General features: G+C 29.1%; 1 protein-coding gene across 1 annotated transcript; it reads right to left on the bottom strand.

The window, feature by feature from the left end:
- Positions 1-4,280: 4,280 nt before the first annotated feature.
- On the bottom strand, positions 4,281-13,985 carry LOC100245479 (uncharacterized). Its single transcript, XM_002279299.4, has 10 exons — positions 13,653-13,985; positions 13,148-13,278; positions 12,826-13,053; positions 12,485-12,740; positions 12,231-12,413; positions 5,992-6,291; positions 5,525-5,655; positions 5,207-5,434; positions 4,860-5,115; positions 4,281-4,722 (listed from the first exon to the last, which is right to left on the bottom strand). The coding sequence occupies exons 1-10, from the start codon at positions 13,918-13,920 to the stop codon at positions 4,529-4,531; spliced, it is 2,175 nt and encodes a 724-aa protein (XP_002279335.2). The 5' UTR covers positions 13,921-13,985; the 3' UTR covers positions 4,281-4,528.
- Between the last annotated feature and the right edge of the window lie 853 nt (positions 13,986-14,838).

The following is a 14,838-nucleotide window of genomic DNA, read 5'->3' as shown; positions in this document are numbered from 1 at the left end:
ATTCACCGTGATTTAATGAAGCCACGTGAATGAATTTAATCAGATACAGATAGACTATGTATAGGTTGCTCAGTTTAAAATGGGTCCCTTTGCTTAATAAGGCACGACCTGGCTATGCGTGCTGAATGAAGGATAAAATAAAATGATGTATGTCTTTATTGTGATTTAGATTTCTCATTCATTGAAGGGAGTGAAGCCTGGTCAAGGGGAGGCTTTTCTGGTCCAGTGGGTGGCCCTTCAACTGTTTGATTTAGATTTGTAGATTGTATACTTGGTTCAGGGATTTTGTGGGTCCAGTGCGTGGACTTCTCGACCATTGGATGGGAAAAAAAAAATGCTGACTCAACATCGAAGGAGACGCGTGGGTGAAAATATTAATTCCGGGTACGTACCAAATTGGCTTAACGTCACGATCCAGGTGGACTGGGTAAAGCATCGTAATTACGTATGAATCAATCATACGAAACGGACAGCTAGGTAGCTAAATAACAACAAGAACTAAGAACCCTGCAGCTGTGATGGGTTTGGTTTATTTGGCTTAAATGATCACCCACGAGCTTTGTGGCCCAATCGCAAGCAAACCCGACTTCACCAGCTCTCACGCCAAAATTAAATTTTAGCCCTTCTTGGATGAGCAATGCTAATTATTTCCATTATAACAATCATCAACTTAAGTGGAGTGCAGGAAAAGTTTGAACAAGACAGAGGTATGGATGGTTTCTTTATTGATGATTTAAAATTGTTTGGCATCAATGAACACCCATAAATTAACAAAGGCTGCTGGCAAACCCCCACATTTAAAACATTAGAAATAATGGTGTCTTTATTCAATGGAGCCTGGACCTTCAATAATCAGCATGACAACTCCCACATTTAACATAAAAATTCTACAAAGCTAAACGAGTTCCTTCTGCCTCCCATAGCTGTCAGGCTTGGGGCTAGGAGGGAGTGTTTGGTACACAGGACTTCATTTATATTCCTTCTTCAATAGGAATATAAAAATTTATTTGGATGTGTGATTTAAAAATAAAATTGTTTTTAAAAATCTATACCACTATTTTGTTGTTGTTCTTTAAAATAATTTTTTTTTAAAAAAAAATACATAACTATTCTTCTAATTTTCTTATATTAGAGAAAAGGAATTTTAGATTAAGTTAAAAATTTTATTGAATTTATTAATAAGTTGAATAATTTTAAAAATAATTTAAAACTTAAAATATATATATATATAATGACTATAAAAAATAATAAACATAATTAACTTTAAATTATTTAATAAATCTTGTAATTTTTAAGAATAATTTGAAATTCAAAAAACATATTAATTAATTATAAATAAAATAAAATAATTCATAATATCAACTTCTTAATTAATTACTTAGTAATAAATATATGCATATAATAAAATTTTTGACTCATTTATACTTTAAAAAATTAAATTTTATTTGTTTTTATATACATTTAAAATATAATAGTATTAGCAATTATTAATTTTAAATAATTATTATTTATTTTTAACAAAATAAACCAATTAATGTTAATAACTATATTTATAAAAAATATATATAATTTATGATTTTATTATATTATTAATATTCATGTTTTATTAAAAATGATATATTTTGAATTTATTTGTAATTAAAAAATTATTTTTATTTTTAAGAAGACCTAAATTAAATTTAGTTTACATTATATAAATTAAATTTATAATTTATGTTCTTTACAAAATCAAAATAAAAAAATTATTTTAACTTATTTAAAAAAGTTTTAGCTTTTTAATTTTAAAAAATAACTTTATACTAAGGAATCAAAATACCCCCATGTTAGAATTAATTGAAATCCCACTTCTAAGTGAGATTTTATTTTCATTAGAATTGTTTTTTATTTCATTCCCATAATCATTTAAATTATCCAAACACGAAAATAAAGAAAAAAAAAATGAGATATTTATTCACACTCCCCTCATTCCAATATATGAAACATCCCCTAAAAATAGAATCACAACCGATGATGAATCATAACTCATAATAAGATAAAGGTCGGAAAATAGACTTTAATCCATTCCATTGCTAGGGCTTAACACTCTAAATTTGTAGCTAACCCAACATCTTGATTCTTGAATATTCAACCTGCCTTCTTGTTTGGACTAAAGACCGGAATGAACCTTCATTTTCTTTTTCTTTTTGTAATTTCTTTATTTATTACCATTATTTTGACAAGAATTGAACAATTTTCCTTTTCATGTGATCAAACCTGAAACCTCCACTCATTCGGTCATTCCCACTTCAATGCCTTTGCCACCTTGCCAAACTTTTGACATGGACCAGCAATTATGATGAATATGAACCGAGGTGTAGACTTTCAGTGACAGGTGTAGATTTTCAGTGACTAGTACTTCACCTATTGGGTAAGCACCCAAAAAATGTTTAATGTTTAATGTTTAATATTTAATATTTAAAATTTATTTAGTACGTCCTGACATGCAAAATGTGAAACCTGCATTACAGCAGGACATATTAGGCTAGATAATTAATCAACCGTCAACCATATTCTGAAAGGTTGAACATGGCTCTTTAATAAACCTAACAACCTTCAAACCCCTGAACCTTTCTCAAGCTAAAAAATAATAATGAGAGTTGATCAATCAACCTAACATGTTCATGCATCTTTTAAGTCTTTGGAAATTTTATAATGTTAGGCAAGTCCCAATTGTTGTGGGATTAAATAATTATTTGGCAAGTACGAAGCATTCTATAGGATGAGTTTGGGATCAAAATAACTTTTTTTCATACATATAAAAAATAAAAGATAAAAGTTTCTCAATCTAAACTTGTGTTAAAAATATTTGTCAAAGTAATAAGTCCATATAGCATCAAGTTCAATTTTTTTATTTTTTTCGTTTTAAAACCCAATCATTAACTGTGATTTTTTAAACTCATAACAAGAGAAAAAAATTAATGTAAATAAACATGTGATTACAAATATTAGATGGGTAAATATTTTAAGAAGAGATTTATTTTTATTATTTTTTCCTTCAAAAACACTATTTTGGTCTCAAACTCCAATAAGATGGAATTTTCTTCTATAGAAACTTGGTACATAACTTTTTCTTTGAGAACAAAGCCAGTCAAGTTATTCCAACAATTCCAAAAATAGGTCTTCAAATTTAGAGCTATTTAACAAAAGTTTATGATTCTCAACAATTTATTCCGATCCATAGATGAAAATTTAAGATGCATCATTGTATATACGAGGAATATATAAACTTAAATATGATCTATTTCCGAGTGGAACCAAACCCCCTTTGGATGCCTTTCATGTTTTTTACTTTTAAAATAAAAAAAATTATATAAAGATAGAACATTTTGTAAAAAAAATATATAAATTTATTTTGTTTTTAAAAATCATTTTTAGAAATTTTAAAATCGGAGATAGTATAAATTTTTTTATACCTCAATATTTTTGAATGGTTTTTTAATTTATTACTCTTTCAATACAAGTTGGTAAGAGTTTTTGTCTCTTTTATAGAAGTTATTTATAATCTTTGACAAGGAACTAATACCCCTTTTTCTTCTTTTATTATGGCCCCAAATGGGAGAAACATTGCAAATATGGTTCATTTTACCTAATTTGCATTTTGAGGTATTAAGTCTATGAGAGAGCCATTTGAACTAGCAACATTAAAACATCTTTCATATGCACGGATGAAAATATTTAGTAACCGTGACTTACGAATTTATGAAGCATCACTATTTGAAAATATGGTTAAATATACTTAACACTCTTAATCTTTACCGTTTTCTACAATTTACCCCCCTTTACATTCAAAACTCTATATTTTGTTCCTCAAACTTGTTAAAAAAATTAATGATCAATTTGTTAAGTGAAAAACAAGATTGAAATGCAATGAAAAACACACTTCGTCCAAATTTGAAGTTGTCATACTTTCCAATTACATACGAAAATCACAAATAATCATATAAACATCTCTCTCAAATCAAAAATCAAATCAGGTGATTGTCATGTTTGAAAAGTATTTGAGAAATTTTATTACAAAGTTGTCAATTCAAAATTGATTATACCTAAATTCGAACTAATACTCAGATCAAAGTGCAAAAAAGAATAATCACATTTATAATTTTATGAAGAGTTTATAATTGAGAGCAAGAAGTTGCTAGCAATATTTTGAGTGTGAAAGTGTTAGCTTTCACATTCAACAAGTCGTGGGATAAAGTGTTACTTTTTAAATATGGAAGGACCAAATGCAAAATACATCAAAATTGAAATCCTTGAAAATATAATTCTTGTGGGATTAATTGAGTAACCTTTCCATTACAACACCTTCCATTTGGTCTTTAGGTGTTTTGAATACAAGACTTTTTATGAAAATGACAACTATAGTAGCTCTTTTAACTGAGATTATTACATAAACTAGATGAAAATTAACTCTCAGCATTAGAAATAATTAAGGCAGTGGAGGCTGGCATATAGGCTGTTGGTGAAAGAGGAACCATCAAGGCGGGTCTTATCAGAGGAAGCTGCCCACGTATTTCGGGATGAACCCGCCACTTAGAATCTTGTACACTTTTTCTGTAGGATGGTAACTGTCCCAAAATACATACTTTGTCACATCTTTACAAGTAAAGGGATTAAATCGGTTGCATAGTAATACAGACTCTATCGTCCCCGTGCCACAGCATCCTTTATTCGCTACTTCAAATCCTGAAAAAATTAAATTATTTTTAAAAAAATAAAACCCCAGATTCAAGAACTAAAAGGATAACAATTTTACTTCAGAAAACTGAAAACAAAACAACAAAAAGAAGAAAAAAGTGACAAAAGAGAACAAGAGGTATTACCTGATTTTTGAGGGTTTTGGATGATATCAAGCAAGGGGTTATAAATATCAACATACACAAACTTTGCAAGGGGAAAGTTGGTGTTGAGAGAATCCAATTCAGACGAGAGCTGAGTGTTGAATAACTTGGCTGCTTCGTTGAGATTCTCAGCACACTCTCTTTGTATCCCTCCTGCTAAGCTTCTCTGTGATGGCAGGCACCCTAACGGAGGTGCACCGAAAACAGCTATTCTTCGTGCCCCCAATCCATACAGTTCCTTTAAATTTTGTTTTATACCAGACAATTGTTAAATAATTGAATATTAGGAAATGGAAATGGAAATGGAAGAGCATGGCAATTGAAATTACCTTTAAGAAAGAAGACGCCAAGGTTACCAGAATATCTGCGTAAGAAGCAAAATCATACTGCTCTTTCCGAACGGTGAAATATGTAGAGGTAATGTCATTACTACTGTGTACCACTAAAAACAAGCTTTTGCTTAGAATGGTGTTTGTTCTTTCTTCTCCAACCATGGCTTTCAGCTTTCCTATGTACTCCTTGAACATTTCTAATTGATCCGACAGTGAAAAAACTGACTGATTTTACACAAAAATGAAAACAAAATTGAATAGAAATATAAGGTTAAAGAAATGGTCAATATCTTCTTTGAAGGAAAATTTATGTACCGGAATCTTAGATGTTAGAGGGTCATATCCCGAAGCGCCTGAAGCGAAGCTTACTCCAGTGAGGAGATCACTAGGTTGAAGAGTTGGGTCTAAATATGCCGGCAACAGCTTTTTGATTCCCAATAGTTCAGCTGAAGCTCAATTTGAGAGAAAACACTAGTTAATTTCTCCAACAATAAATAATCCAGAAGGAAAGGAACGTATTATCATTCAAGAATTATCTGTGAAAATTGAGTTTTTTTTTTTTTTTACAACATTTGGGAACTTTGTTTTTTTTCAATATAGAATAAATGGGATAGAAGTGTAAACTAGGTTTCCGTTGTCTTTGGGGACCCAGTAGGTCCATCGGGTGCGTTGGAAGACCCTACGAAGACAACATGGTATAAAGTAAAGAGGTATTTGAGCTATAGGAAAAGAAAAGAGGGCATGCATAATGCTGGAAAGAGTAGAAGAATGGGAGTTACAACCAATGATGTCGGAGGGAATTTTGCCATTGCTAAATCTTCCAGTTGGTATTCCTCCACTGAAGTCCCTCCCATAGGGTGGATAATTGGACTTAGCCACAGTAACAAGATTGTTGTTATTGCCTGCGTCCACGATCGAATCCCCGAAAACTATCACAGCCGGAATTGTTCCATTCTCCGGTAGCTTTACCAGGGCTCCTGTGCTGCATAAACTGATAAAAACGGAAACAAAGAATGGAATGACGGAAGAAGAATATGAAAGCATTTTCAACCCTCTGTTCGGAAGCCTGTCTAAGCCATATATTTATATACATATATAGGGCAGGTGTGACAATTCATGTGACATGGGGGACTCTTGTTGTAAGGTGACTACCGATCTTTAATTCTTGTCAGTGAGCTGCAGCGATCAGGGCTCTTCAGTCCGGTGACCACCCCAGTCTCCACATGTATGATCTCTCTCAAAATCCACCATGATTTAATCAAGCCACCTAAATTAAGTTTTATTTCCTACCGCCAGACAGACAGGTTGCTTAAAGCTTCACACGCTGTTCTAAAAAAAAAAAAAAAAAAACACATCGAGTTGGTGGAATAGTCATTTCAGTACTCAACTGAACAGAAGAGGGGGGCTGAAACTCTGAATCTTTGATAAACATCAAATTGGTCAAACACTTCAAGCCAAGTGAACCGCAATGAACCAATTGTACGGAACGGACAGCAAAATTTAAGAGCCCTGCACCCCTGCAGCTATGAGGTGTTGTAAGACGTAATGGGTTTGGTTCATGGGAGAATTATGCTTTCAACCAAGTTAGGTTGGGTAATGGTCCTCTTTATCACTCGTATTTAAACCCAAAAGCTAATGAAAAAGTAGAAATTGAGAGAAGAATATTATCTTTAAAAAAATTCCTAAAATGCCCTTAATTATTAAAGATAAAAAACTAACCAATTACCTCACTTTTTTCATTCTCTTTTTTACTCTTTTACCCTTCTCTCATCTATTTAATAGTGGAACCAAGTTGAATCATTTTTCATCAAATTGAATATGAAATATGGTTAAAAATTATTATTGCCAAATGCATTTTTAAAATAAATAACTTTTATATACCTCATCAAATATTATTCTTTTTTTCAACTTACATAATATATAATAAATATTATTCTTTATTTCAAACTTTTATTATTTCTCATATATATTAAATAATTTTTAAACACCTCATAAAATATTAGTATTATTTGTTTGTTTTAACTTGTAAATTATATATCATCAAATATTATTTTTTTTTCAAATTTATAGAACATATAATAAATACTTTATAAATACCTCATAAAATATTATTAATTTTTTTTTCTAACTTGCAAATTAGACATATGGTATTTATTATTTCTCATATTATTTCAAAAATAATGTAAACACTCACAATATATATATAGGGTAATTGGCCAAATTAAAGTCTTCAAAATATTCAAAATTTCTCCATTCCAAAATTATCTAATTGTTTCCACACTATTCCTAAATATTTTTTAATAAAGATTTAAATATTTAAAACCATTAAAATAAATATTTTCTTATTAAAGCAATTTTTTCAAAGTAATAAGATAAAAATCATGAAATCTTCAAAATTATAATTACAACAAATATTTTAAATTTTAAAACTAATTTCATAATTTAAATTAATGATTTTAAAAAATAAAAATGATATAAAAATAATTTTTGTTTATTTTTAATTCCATTTAAATATGATTTTTTTAATCTCTATTGATAACAATGAAATTATGTTTATAAATGCAAAATAGTAAAAATACATATTTCATTTAGTTTACTTATAATGAACAATTCAAATATGATTGATTTTAATTTTATTTCCTTTGTGTTAATTTTTGTAGGGAATGTCTTAATGACATAATTTGGTAAAAAAAAAAAAAAAAAACTATCAATAATCGTCTTAATGTCAAACTCAAATTGTTTAAAAATCGGACAAAACTTATTAGGAGTTTTGTACACCCTTGTACACTTGGCACATTTTTCCTTGTACAGTGGGAGAATTATGGTTTCAACTAAGTTAGGTTGGGTAATTGAGGTAAGGTACTCACTCGTAATTAATCCCAAAAGCTAACGAAAGAGTGGAAATTGAGTGGAAGGATATTATTTTTTTAAAAAATCTCTAAAATACCTTTGATTATTAAATATAAAAAACTAATCAATCACCTCACTTTTCTCATTATCTCTTTGACTTTTTTACCCTTCTCTCACCTATTTAATAGTGGAACCAAGTTGAATCATTTTTCATCAAATTGAATATAAAATATTGTTAAAAATTATTATTGCCAAATGCATTTTTGAAATGAATAACTTTTATATACCTCATCAAATATTATTCTTTTTTTCAACTTACATAATATATAATAAATATTATTCTTTATTTCAAACTTTTATTATTTCTCATATATATTAAATAATTTTTAAACACCTCATAAAATATTAGTATTATTTGTTTGTTTTAACTTGTAAATTATATATCATCAAATATTATTTTTTTTTCAAATTTATAGAACATATAATAAATACTTTTTAAATACCTCATAAAATATTATTAATTTTTTTTTCTAACTTGCAAATTAGACATATGGTATTTATTATTTCTCATATTATTTCAAAAATAATGTAAACACTCACAATATATATATAGGGTAATTGGCCAAATTAAAGTCTTCAAAATATTCAAAATTTCTCCATTCCAAAATTATCTAATTGTTTCCACACTATTCCTAAATATTTTTTAATAAAGATTTAAATATTTAAAACCATTAAAATAAATATTTTCTTATTAAAGCAATTTTTTCAAAGTAATAAGATAAAAATCATGAAATCTTCAAAATTATAATTACAACAAATATTTTAAATTTTAAAACTAATTTCATAATTTAAATTAATGATTTTAAAAAATAAAAATGATATAAAAATAATTTTTGTTTATTTTTAATTCCATTTAAATATGATTTTTTTAATCTCTATTGATAACAATGAAATTATGTTTATAAATGCAAAATAGTAAAAATATATATTTCATTTAGTTTACTTATAATGAACAATTCAAATATGATTGATTTTAATTTTATTTCCTTTGTGTTAATTTTTGTAGGGAATGTCTTAATGACATAGTTTGGTAAAAAAAAAAAAAAAAAACTATCAATAATCGTCTTAATGTCAAACTCAAATTGTTTAAAAATCGGACAAAACTTATTAGGAGCTTTGTACACCCTTGTACACTTGGCACATTTTTCCTTGTACAGTTAGTGTAATACCCTTGTACAATGACACAAATTTCATATATCTCCTAAGTTATATGTCCATATAGGTGTATTAATCATATTTTCAATGGTTTGGTTAACAAAATGGTGAATGACTTATGGTCAATTTTTTTTTCCCCAAATATCATTATTGAGGAAAATATTGAAATTTTCATCTGAGAGTTAAATAAAGTGCATGATATAGGTGTACAATCCTTGGGTGACAAGGAAAATAAAAAAGTGATTTAGAATTGATTGAAATCATTCACAAAGGATAATCTTGTACACCTTTGTACAATTAGTATATTTTTCTTGTATAGTTAGTATAATACCCTTATACAATGACACAAATTTTATATCTCTTCTAAGTTATATGTCCACGTAAGAATATTTAACCATATTTCCAATGGTTTAGTTGAGAAGATGGTGGATGACTTAAGGTCAAAAAAAATTTCCCCATATATCATTATTAAGGAAAGTATTGAAATTTCCGTGTGGAAATTAAATAAAATGCATGATATATATGTACAATTCGTGAGTGATAAGAAAAATAAAATAATGACTCATAATCGATTGTAATATTTCGCAAAGGATAGCCTTGTACACCTTTGTACACTTACTACATTTCCCTTGTACAATTAGTGTAATACAATTGTACAACGACGCAATAAATGAATAAATGATTTTTTTTTCATATAAAAAATAGTACTAAACAAGGTTTTCAATTTTCATTTTTAAAAATTGTTTTCATTTTTAAATTAAACATATTTTCAAAAAGAGACAATATAGAAAATAAAAATTATTTTAAAAATAAAAATAAAAAATAAAAAATAAAAACTAGAAAAATATTTTAAAACCAAACTCAAATATAATCTATATAATTTTTAACTACTTGTTTTCATTTAAAATAAGTAAATATATCTTTCAACATTTTTATATAAGAAAAATTCAATCTCTACTATCTATTGATATAATACACTTCTAAAATTAGGTCATATGAAAGCATTTTAATTGAGTACTTAAAATAAAAACTCTTTATCTATCCTCTTTCTTTCTTTTTCTTTTTCTTATTTTAATAAATTTTCAATTAATTCAAATTATTAAAAAAAATCCTTAGTAAACAAATTTGTAACATTTCATATAACTTATTACTAAAAGTCATGTTTAAAAAGTTATTAAAATAAAGAAGGAAGAAGATTAAAAAAAATTAAACTTTTTATTTTATAATAGTAAAAAAAAACTTTAAAATACTTTTTAGTATAAAATTAAAATAGTGAATATATTTATTTTAAACAGTGCTTTAATCATTAAATTATTTACTTCTAAAATGTAAAAGATAAAAATAAATCTAAAAAATAATTTTTATTTATTTAAATTAATATTTTTTTAGAAAGTATTTTCCAAAATAGTCTTTGAATCATTAATATAATTTTTTTTATTTATAATTTAAAAATAAAAAATAATGTTGATTTTTCAATTATTTATAAAATAGTTTAAACAAATAATGAAAAATCTAAAAATGATTAAATAAGAAAGAATAGTAGCATGTGAAGAGTGGTAGAATAAAGACAAAAATAAGTCAAATGGGTATTTTTGTCAATTACTATCTCATATCCTTGTAATCAATTAAGGGTGGTCGGAGGACTTTACCTTAATTATCAAGCCTATATGAGTTGAAAACACAATTTTCCCTTAGTTCATTTGGTTTAAATGATGACTTGCAAATTGCTTCTTGTGGCCTATTAAATTTTTTACCAGCTCTTGCTACAAAATTAAAATTGCAAATAAGCCTTCCACTCAAGCAAAACATTTTTAATTACCTAAAATTTGTTTTCAAGGGGATCAAGCATTGCTTAACTATTTTATTATCGAAAATTTTATAATGTTTGATAATTCCAATTATTGTGGGATAAAATTAAAATGAGGGTAAGGGAAAGTGGTAAATAAGCAAAAGGCTAAGCTATCAAGTAGTATTTATCGAAACCCAAATTCAAACTATTGAATATATATGATGAAATTCAAACTATTGAATATATATGATGGGATTTAAATCGTTAACTAAGGATACATGACATCATATGACACTAAAATATAAATAATGAGACTTGAAAGTATACACATATCGGTGTGCCAACAAAAAAAATGTAGATGAACTTGATAAATAAACATAACTATCTTTTTTTAATTGCCTCTGATCAAACTTGACAATATAAGAAGGACCACTCAATTTTTTTTATCACAAATCTTTACCCTAATTCAAAATTTCTTCTAAAATAGAGCTAATTAATTTATTCCAACAATGCCATAGGGCTTCAAATTTGGAGCCATTCATCAAAAGTTTCAAATTGTCAACAATTTATTCCAATCCAAGATGAAATTTGAGTATATATGCTTAACCATGATTTGTTTCTGATTCAAATCAAACCCAACTGAGGAATTACCATTTTTGCTTCCTTTGTTGCCACTTCAAATGGGAGAAACATTACAAATACAGTTGATTTAACCTAACAGGCATTTTGAGATATTAGGTCTATTAGAGATCCGTTTGGGATAGCAAAAATTAAATCATTTTTCTCATAAATTATGTGATTTCCAGTGCAGGTAGGATAAAAAATACTTGGTAATAGTGACTTATGAATTTATGAAGCATCATTATTTGAAAATATGCAACTTGTGAGAAATTACAGGTAGCAATCCAGTCAGAGGGAACCCTTCCATTACAACACCTTCCATTTGGTTTTCCTCCAAGGAAATTGCTTTAGGTGTTTGAATATGCTGTATTGGGATTTGATACAGTTTGAAAATCATATCAAACTGTTATTACCAAATAAAAAGAAAAAAAACAAGAGGATAACATTCAATTTCACCATTACAAACAATCAGGGCAGAGGATGGAGCATGCCATATGGGCTGTGGGTAGGACATAAATCAGCGAGCTGAGTTTGATCAGAGGAAGCTGCCCACGTATTCCTGGATGATCCTACCTATTAGAATCTTGTACACTCGTTCTGTAGGATGATAACTGTCCCAAAATACATACTTGGTCACATCATTACAAGTAAACGGATTCAATCGGTTACATAGCAATGCAACCTCTATTAACCCCGTGCCACAGCATCCTTTATTCGCTACTTCAAATCCTGAAACAATTTAGGGGAATACCCATGAAAGAAAACCCAAAAACAGAACAAAACAAAACAAGAGGTATTACCTGATTTTTGAGGGTTTTGGATGATATCAAGCAAGGGGTTATAAATATCAATATACACAAACTTTGCAAGGGGAAAGTTGGTGTTGAGAGAATCCAATCCAGATGAGAGCTTAGTGTTGAATAACTTGCATGCTTCATTGTAATTCTCTACACACTCTCTTTCTATCCCTCCTGCTATGCTTTTCTGTGATGGCAGGCACCCTAACGGAGGTGCACCGAAAACAGCTATTCTTCGTGCCCCCAATCCATACAATTCCTTTAAAAATTGTTTTATTTAAGATAATTATTGAAGAATTGTATGTTAGGAATTGGAAATGGAAGAGAATGGCAATTGAAATTACCTTAAAGAAAGAAGAAGCCCAGGTTACCAGAAGATCTGCGTAAGAAGAAAAATCATACTGCACTCTCCGAACGGTGAAATATGTAGAGGCAATGTCATTACTGCTTTGTACCACTAAAAACAAGCTTTTGCTTAGAATGGTGTTTGTTCTCTCTTCTCCAACCATGGCTTTCAGCTTTCCTGTGTACTCCTTGAACATTTCTAATTGATCCGACAGTGAATAAACTGCCTGATTTTTTTCACACAAAAATGAAAACAAAATTGAATAGAAATATAAGGTTAAAGAAATGGTCAATATCTTCTTTGAAGGAGAATTTATGTACCGGAATCTTAGATGTTAGAGGGTCATATCCTGAAGCGCCGGAAGCGAAGCTTACTCCAGTGAGGATATCACTAGGTTGAAGAGTTGGGTCTAAGTATGCCGGCACTATCTCTTTGATTCCCAATTCTTCGGCTGTGGCTCAAATTGAGAGAAAAGATTAGTTTAATATCTCTAGCATTCAATAATCCAAACAGTAGTACCCAAAAGAAAAGGAACGTGTTATCATTCGAGAATTATTCTGTGAAAATTCAACAAATGGGACAGAAGTGTAGTTTGGTTTCAGTTGTCTTAGGGGGCCCAGCAAGTCGGGTGCAGTGGAAGACTTCATAAAAAGCTAAAAACAATGGAGTTTAAAGTAAAGAAAAATTGTATAATGTAGGAGTTTTGTGTATTTACTATTTACTCCTTCAAAATATGAATAATTCGAAAAAAAGGGGTGTTTCATGGATGTGTAGGAGATGTGAGGGCATGCAGGAGGAAAGAGTAATAGGAGAATGGGAACCGACCAATGAAGTCGGCAGGAATTTTGCCATTGCTAAATCTTCCCGTTGGAATTCCGCCAATGAAGTCCCTCCCATAGGGCGGAAAATTGCCCTTAGCAAAGGTAACAAGATCGTTGTTATTGCCAGGGTCCACTATCGAATCTCCGAAAACAAGCAAAGCTGGAACTGTTTCATTATCTGGTAGCTTTATCAGGGCTTCTGTGCTGCATAAAATAATAAAAACGGAAACAAATAGTGGAATAGTGGAAGAGGAAGAAGAAAGCATTTTCATCCTCTCCTTGGGTTTGGAACCTGTCTAAGCTAAATGCCTATGGGAGAAGAGGTTGAACAATTGATTGTTTTGTGTGTTCTAATGTCTCATATCAGTGTCATATATATATAAGCTGCTTAAGATAATTTTGGACTGGCCAGATCATGATCAGACTTTTCTTTTGAACATAACAAGTGGGGTCCCACATTATCATAAATTTTTAATTATTATAATTATAACTCAATCAATTCCTTTTTCCTTTTAGTTCCGATCACTTTTCTATTTGTAACTATTTCCATGTGTTTTGCACATGGACATTTAAGTAATAAAGTTAATATTATAAAATTTTAATTATTTAATAAAAATTATAAAAATAATAATAATAATTTAGTAAAAAGCATGGTTTTAAAAACCGGACCGAACCGGCCGGTTCGACCAGTTGGACCGCCAACCGATCATCGTTCCGGTTCGGTCCGGTCATTAGACCGGATGAAGATCGAACCGGGATTGGACCGCTTGAACCGGCGGTCCAACCGGTGAACCAGACAAACCGGTCGGTTCTGAGGGAAAAAACCGGTTCAAATTATTTTAATTTTTTTTTTGGTTTTCCAAATGCTCATTTTCAATCTCCATATTCCAATTTCCAAAATAAATGAAGACATGAATTTTATATTTATTAGTATGCAAAAATCTTCATGAATATTCAAACATTGACATGTTATGTTTTTATTTTGAGTAATTATTTAAGTGTTGTGGACCTATGGTTGACATTTATATTATTTGTTATGGACAATGTGTTAAGTTAACAACTCTTTGATAATTTGGTTATTATAGGATAGTAATGGTTTGATTATTTGATAAATATTGAGTTTATTATTGACATTATGAATGTATAACATCTTATATTGTGTTATAAATATCATATATGATAATTGATGA

The sequence above is a fragment of the Vitis vinifera genome, chromosome 18 (assembly GCF_030704535.1).
Source record: "Vitis vinifera cultivar Pinot Noir 40024 chromosome 18, ASM3070453v1".
NCBI lineage: Eukaryota > Viridiplantae > Streptophyta > Magnoliopsida > Vitales > Vitaceae > Vitis > Vitis vinifera.
Note: the sequence above shows the minus strand (reverse complement) of the source record. Positions and strands in the feature narration are given on the sequence as shown.

What these genes read in the sequence shown, in the direction of transcription:
- LOC100245479 (XM_002279299.4), bottom strand. Translation starts at nt 13,920, where the DNA reads ATGAAAATGCTTTCTTCTTCCTCTTCCACTATTCCACTATTTGTTTCC. An exon ending in CCAAAACCCTCAAAAATCAG is followed by an intron (nt 12,414 to 12,484) that starts GTAATACCTCTT and finishes AAATTGTTTCAG; the next exon opens with GATTTGAAGTAGCGAATAAA. An exon ending in CCAAAACCCTCAAAAATCAG is followed by an intron (nt 4,723 to 4,859) that starts GTAATACCTCTT and finishes TAATTTTTTCAG; the next exon opens with GATTTGAAGTAGCGAATAAA.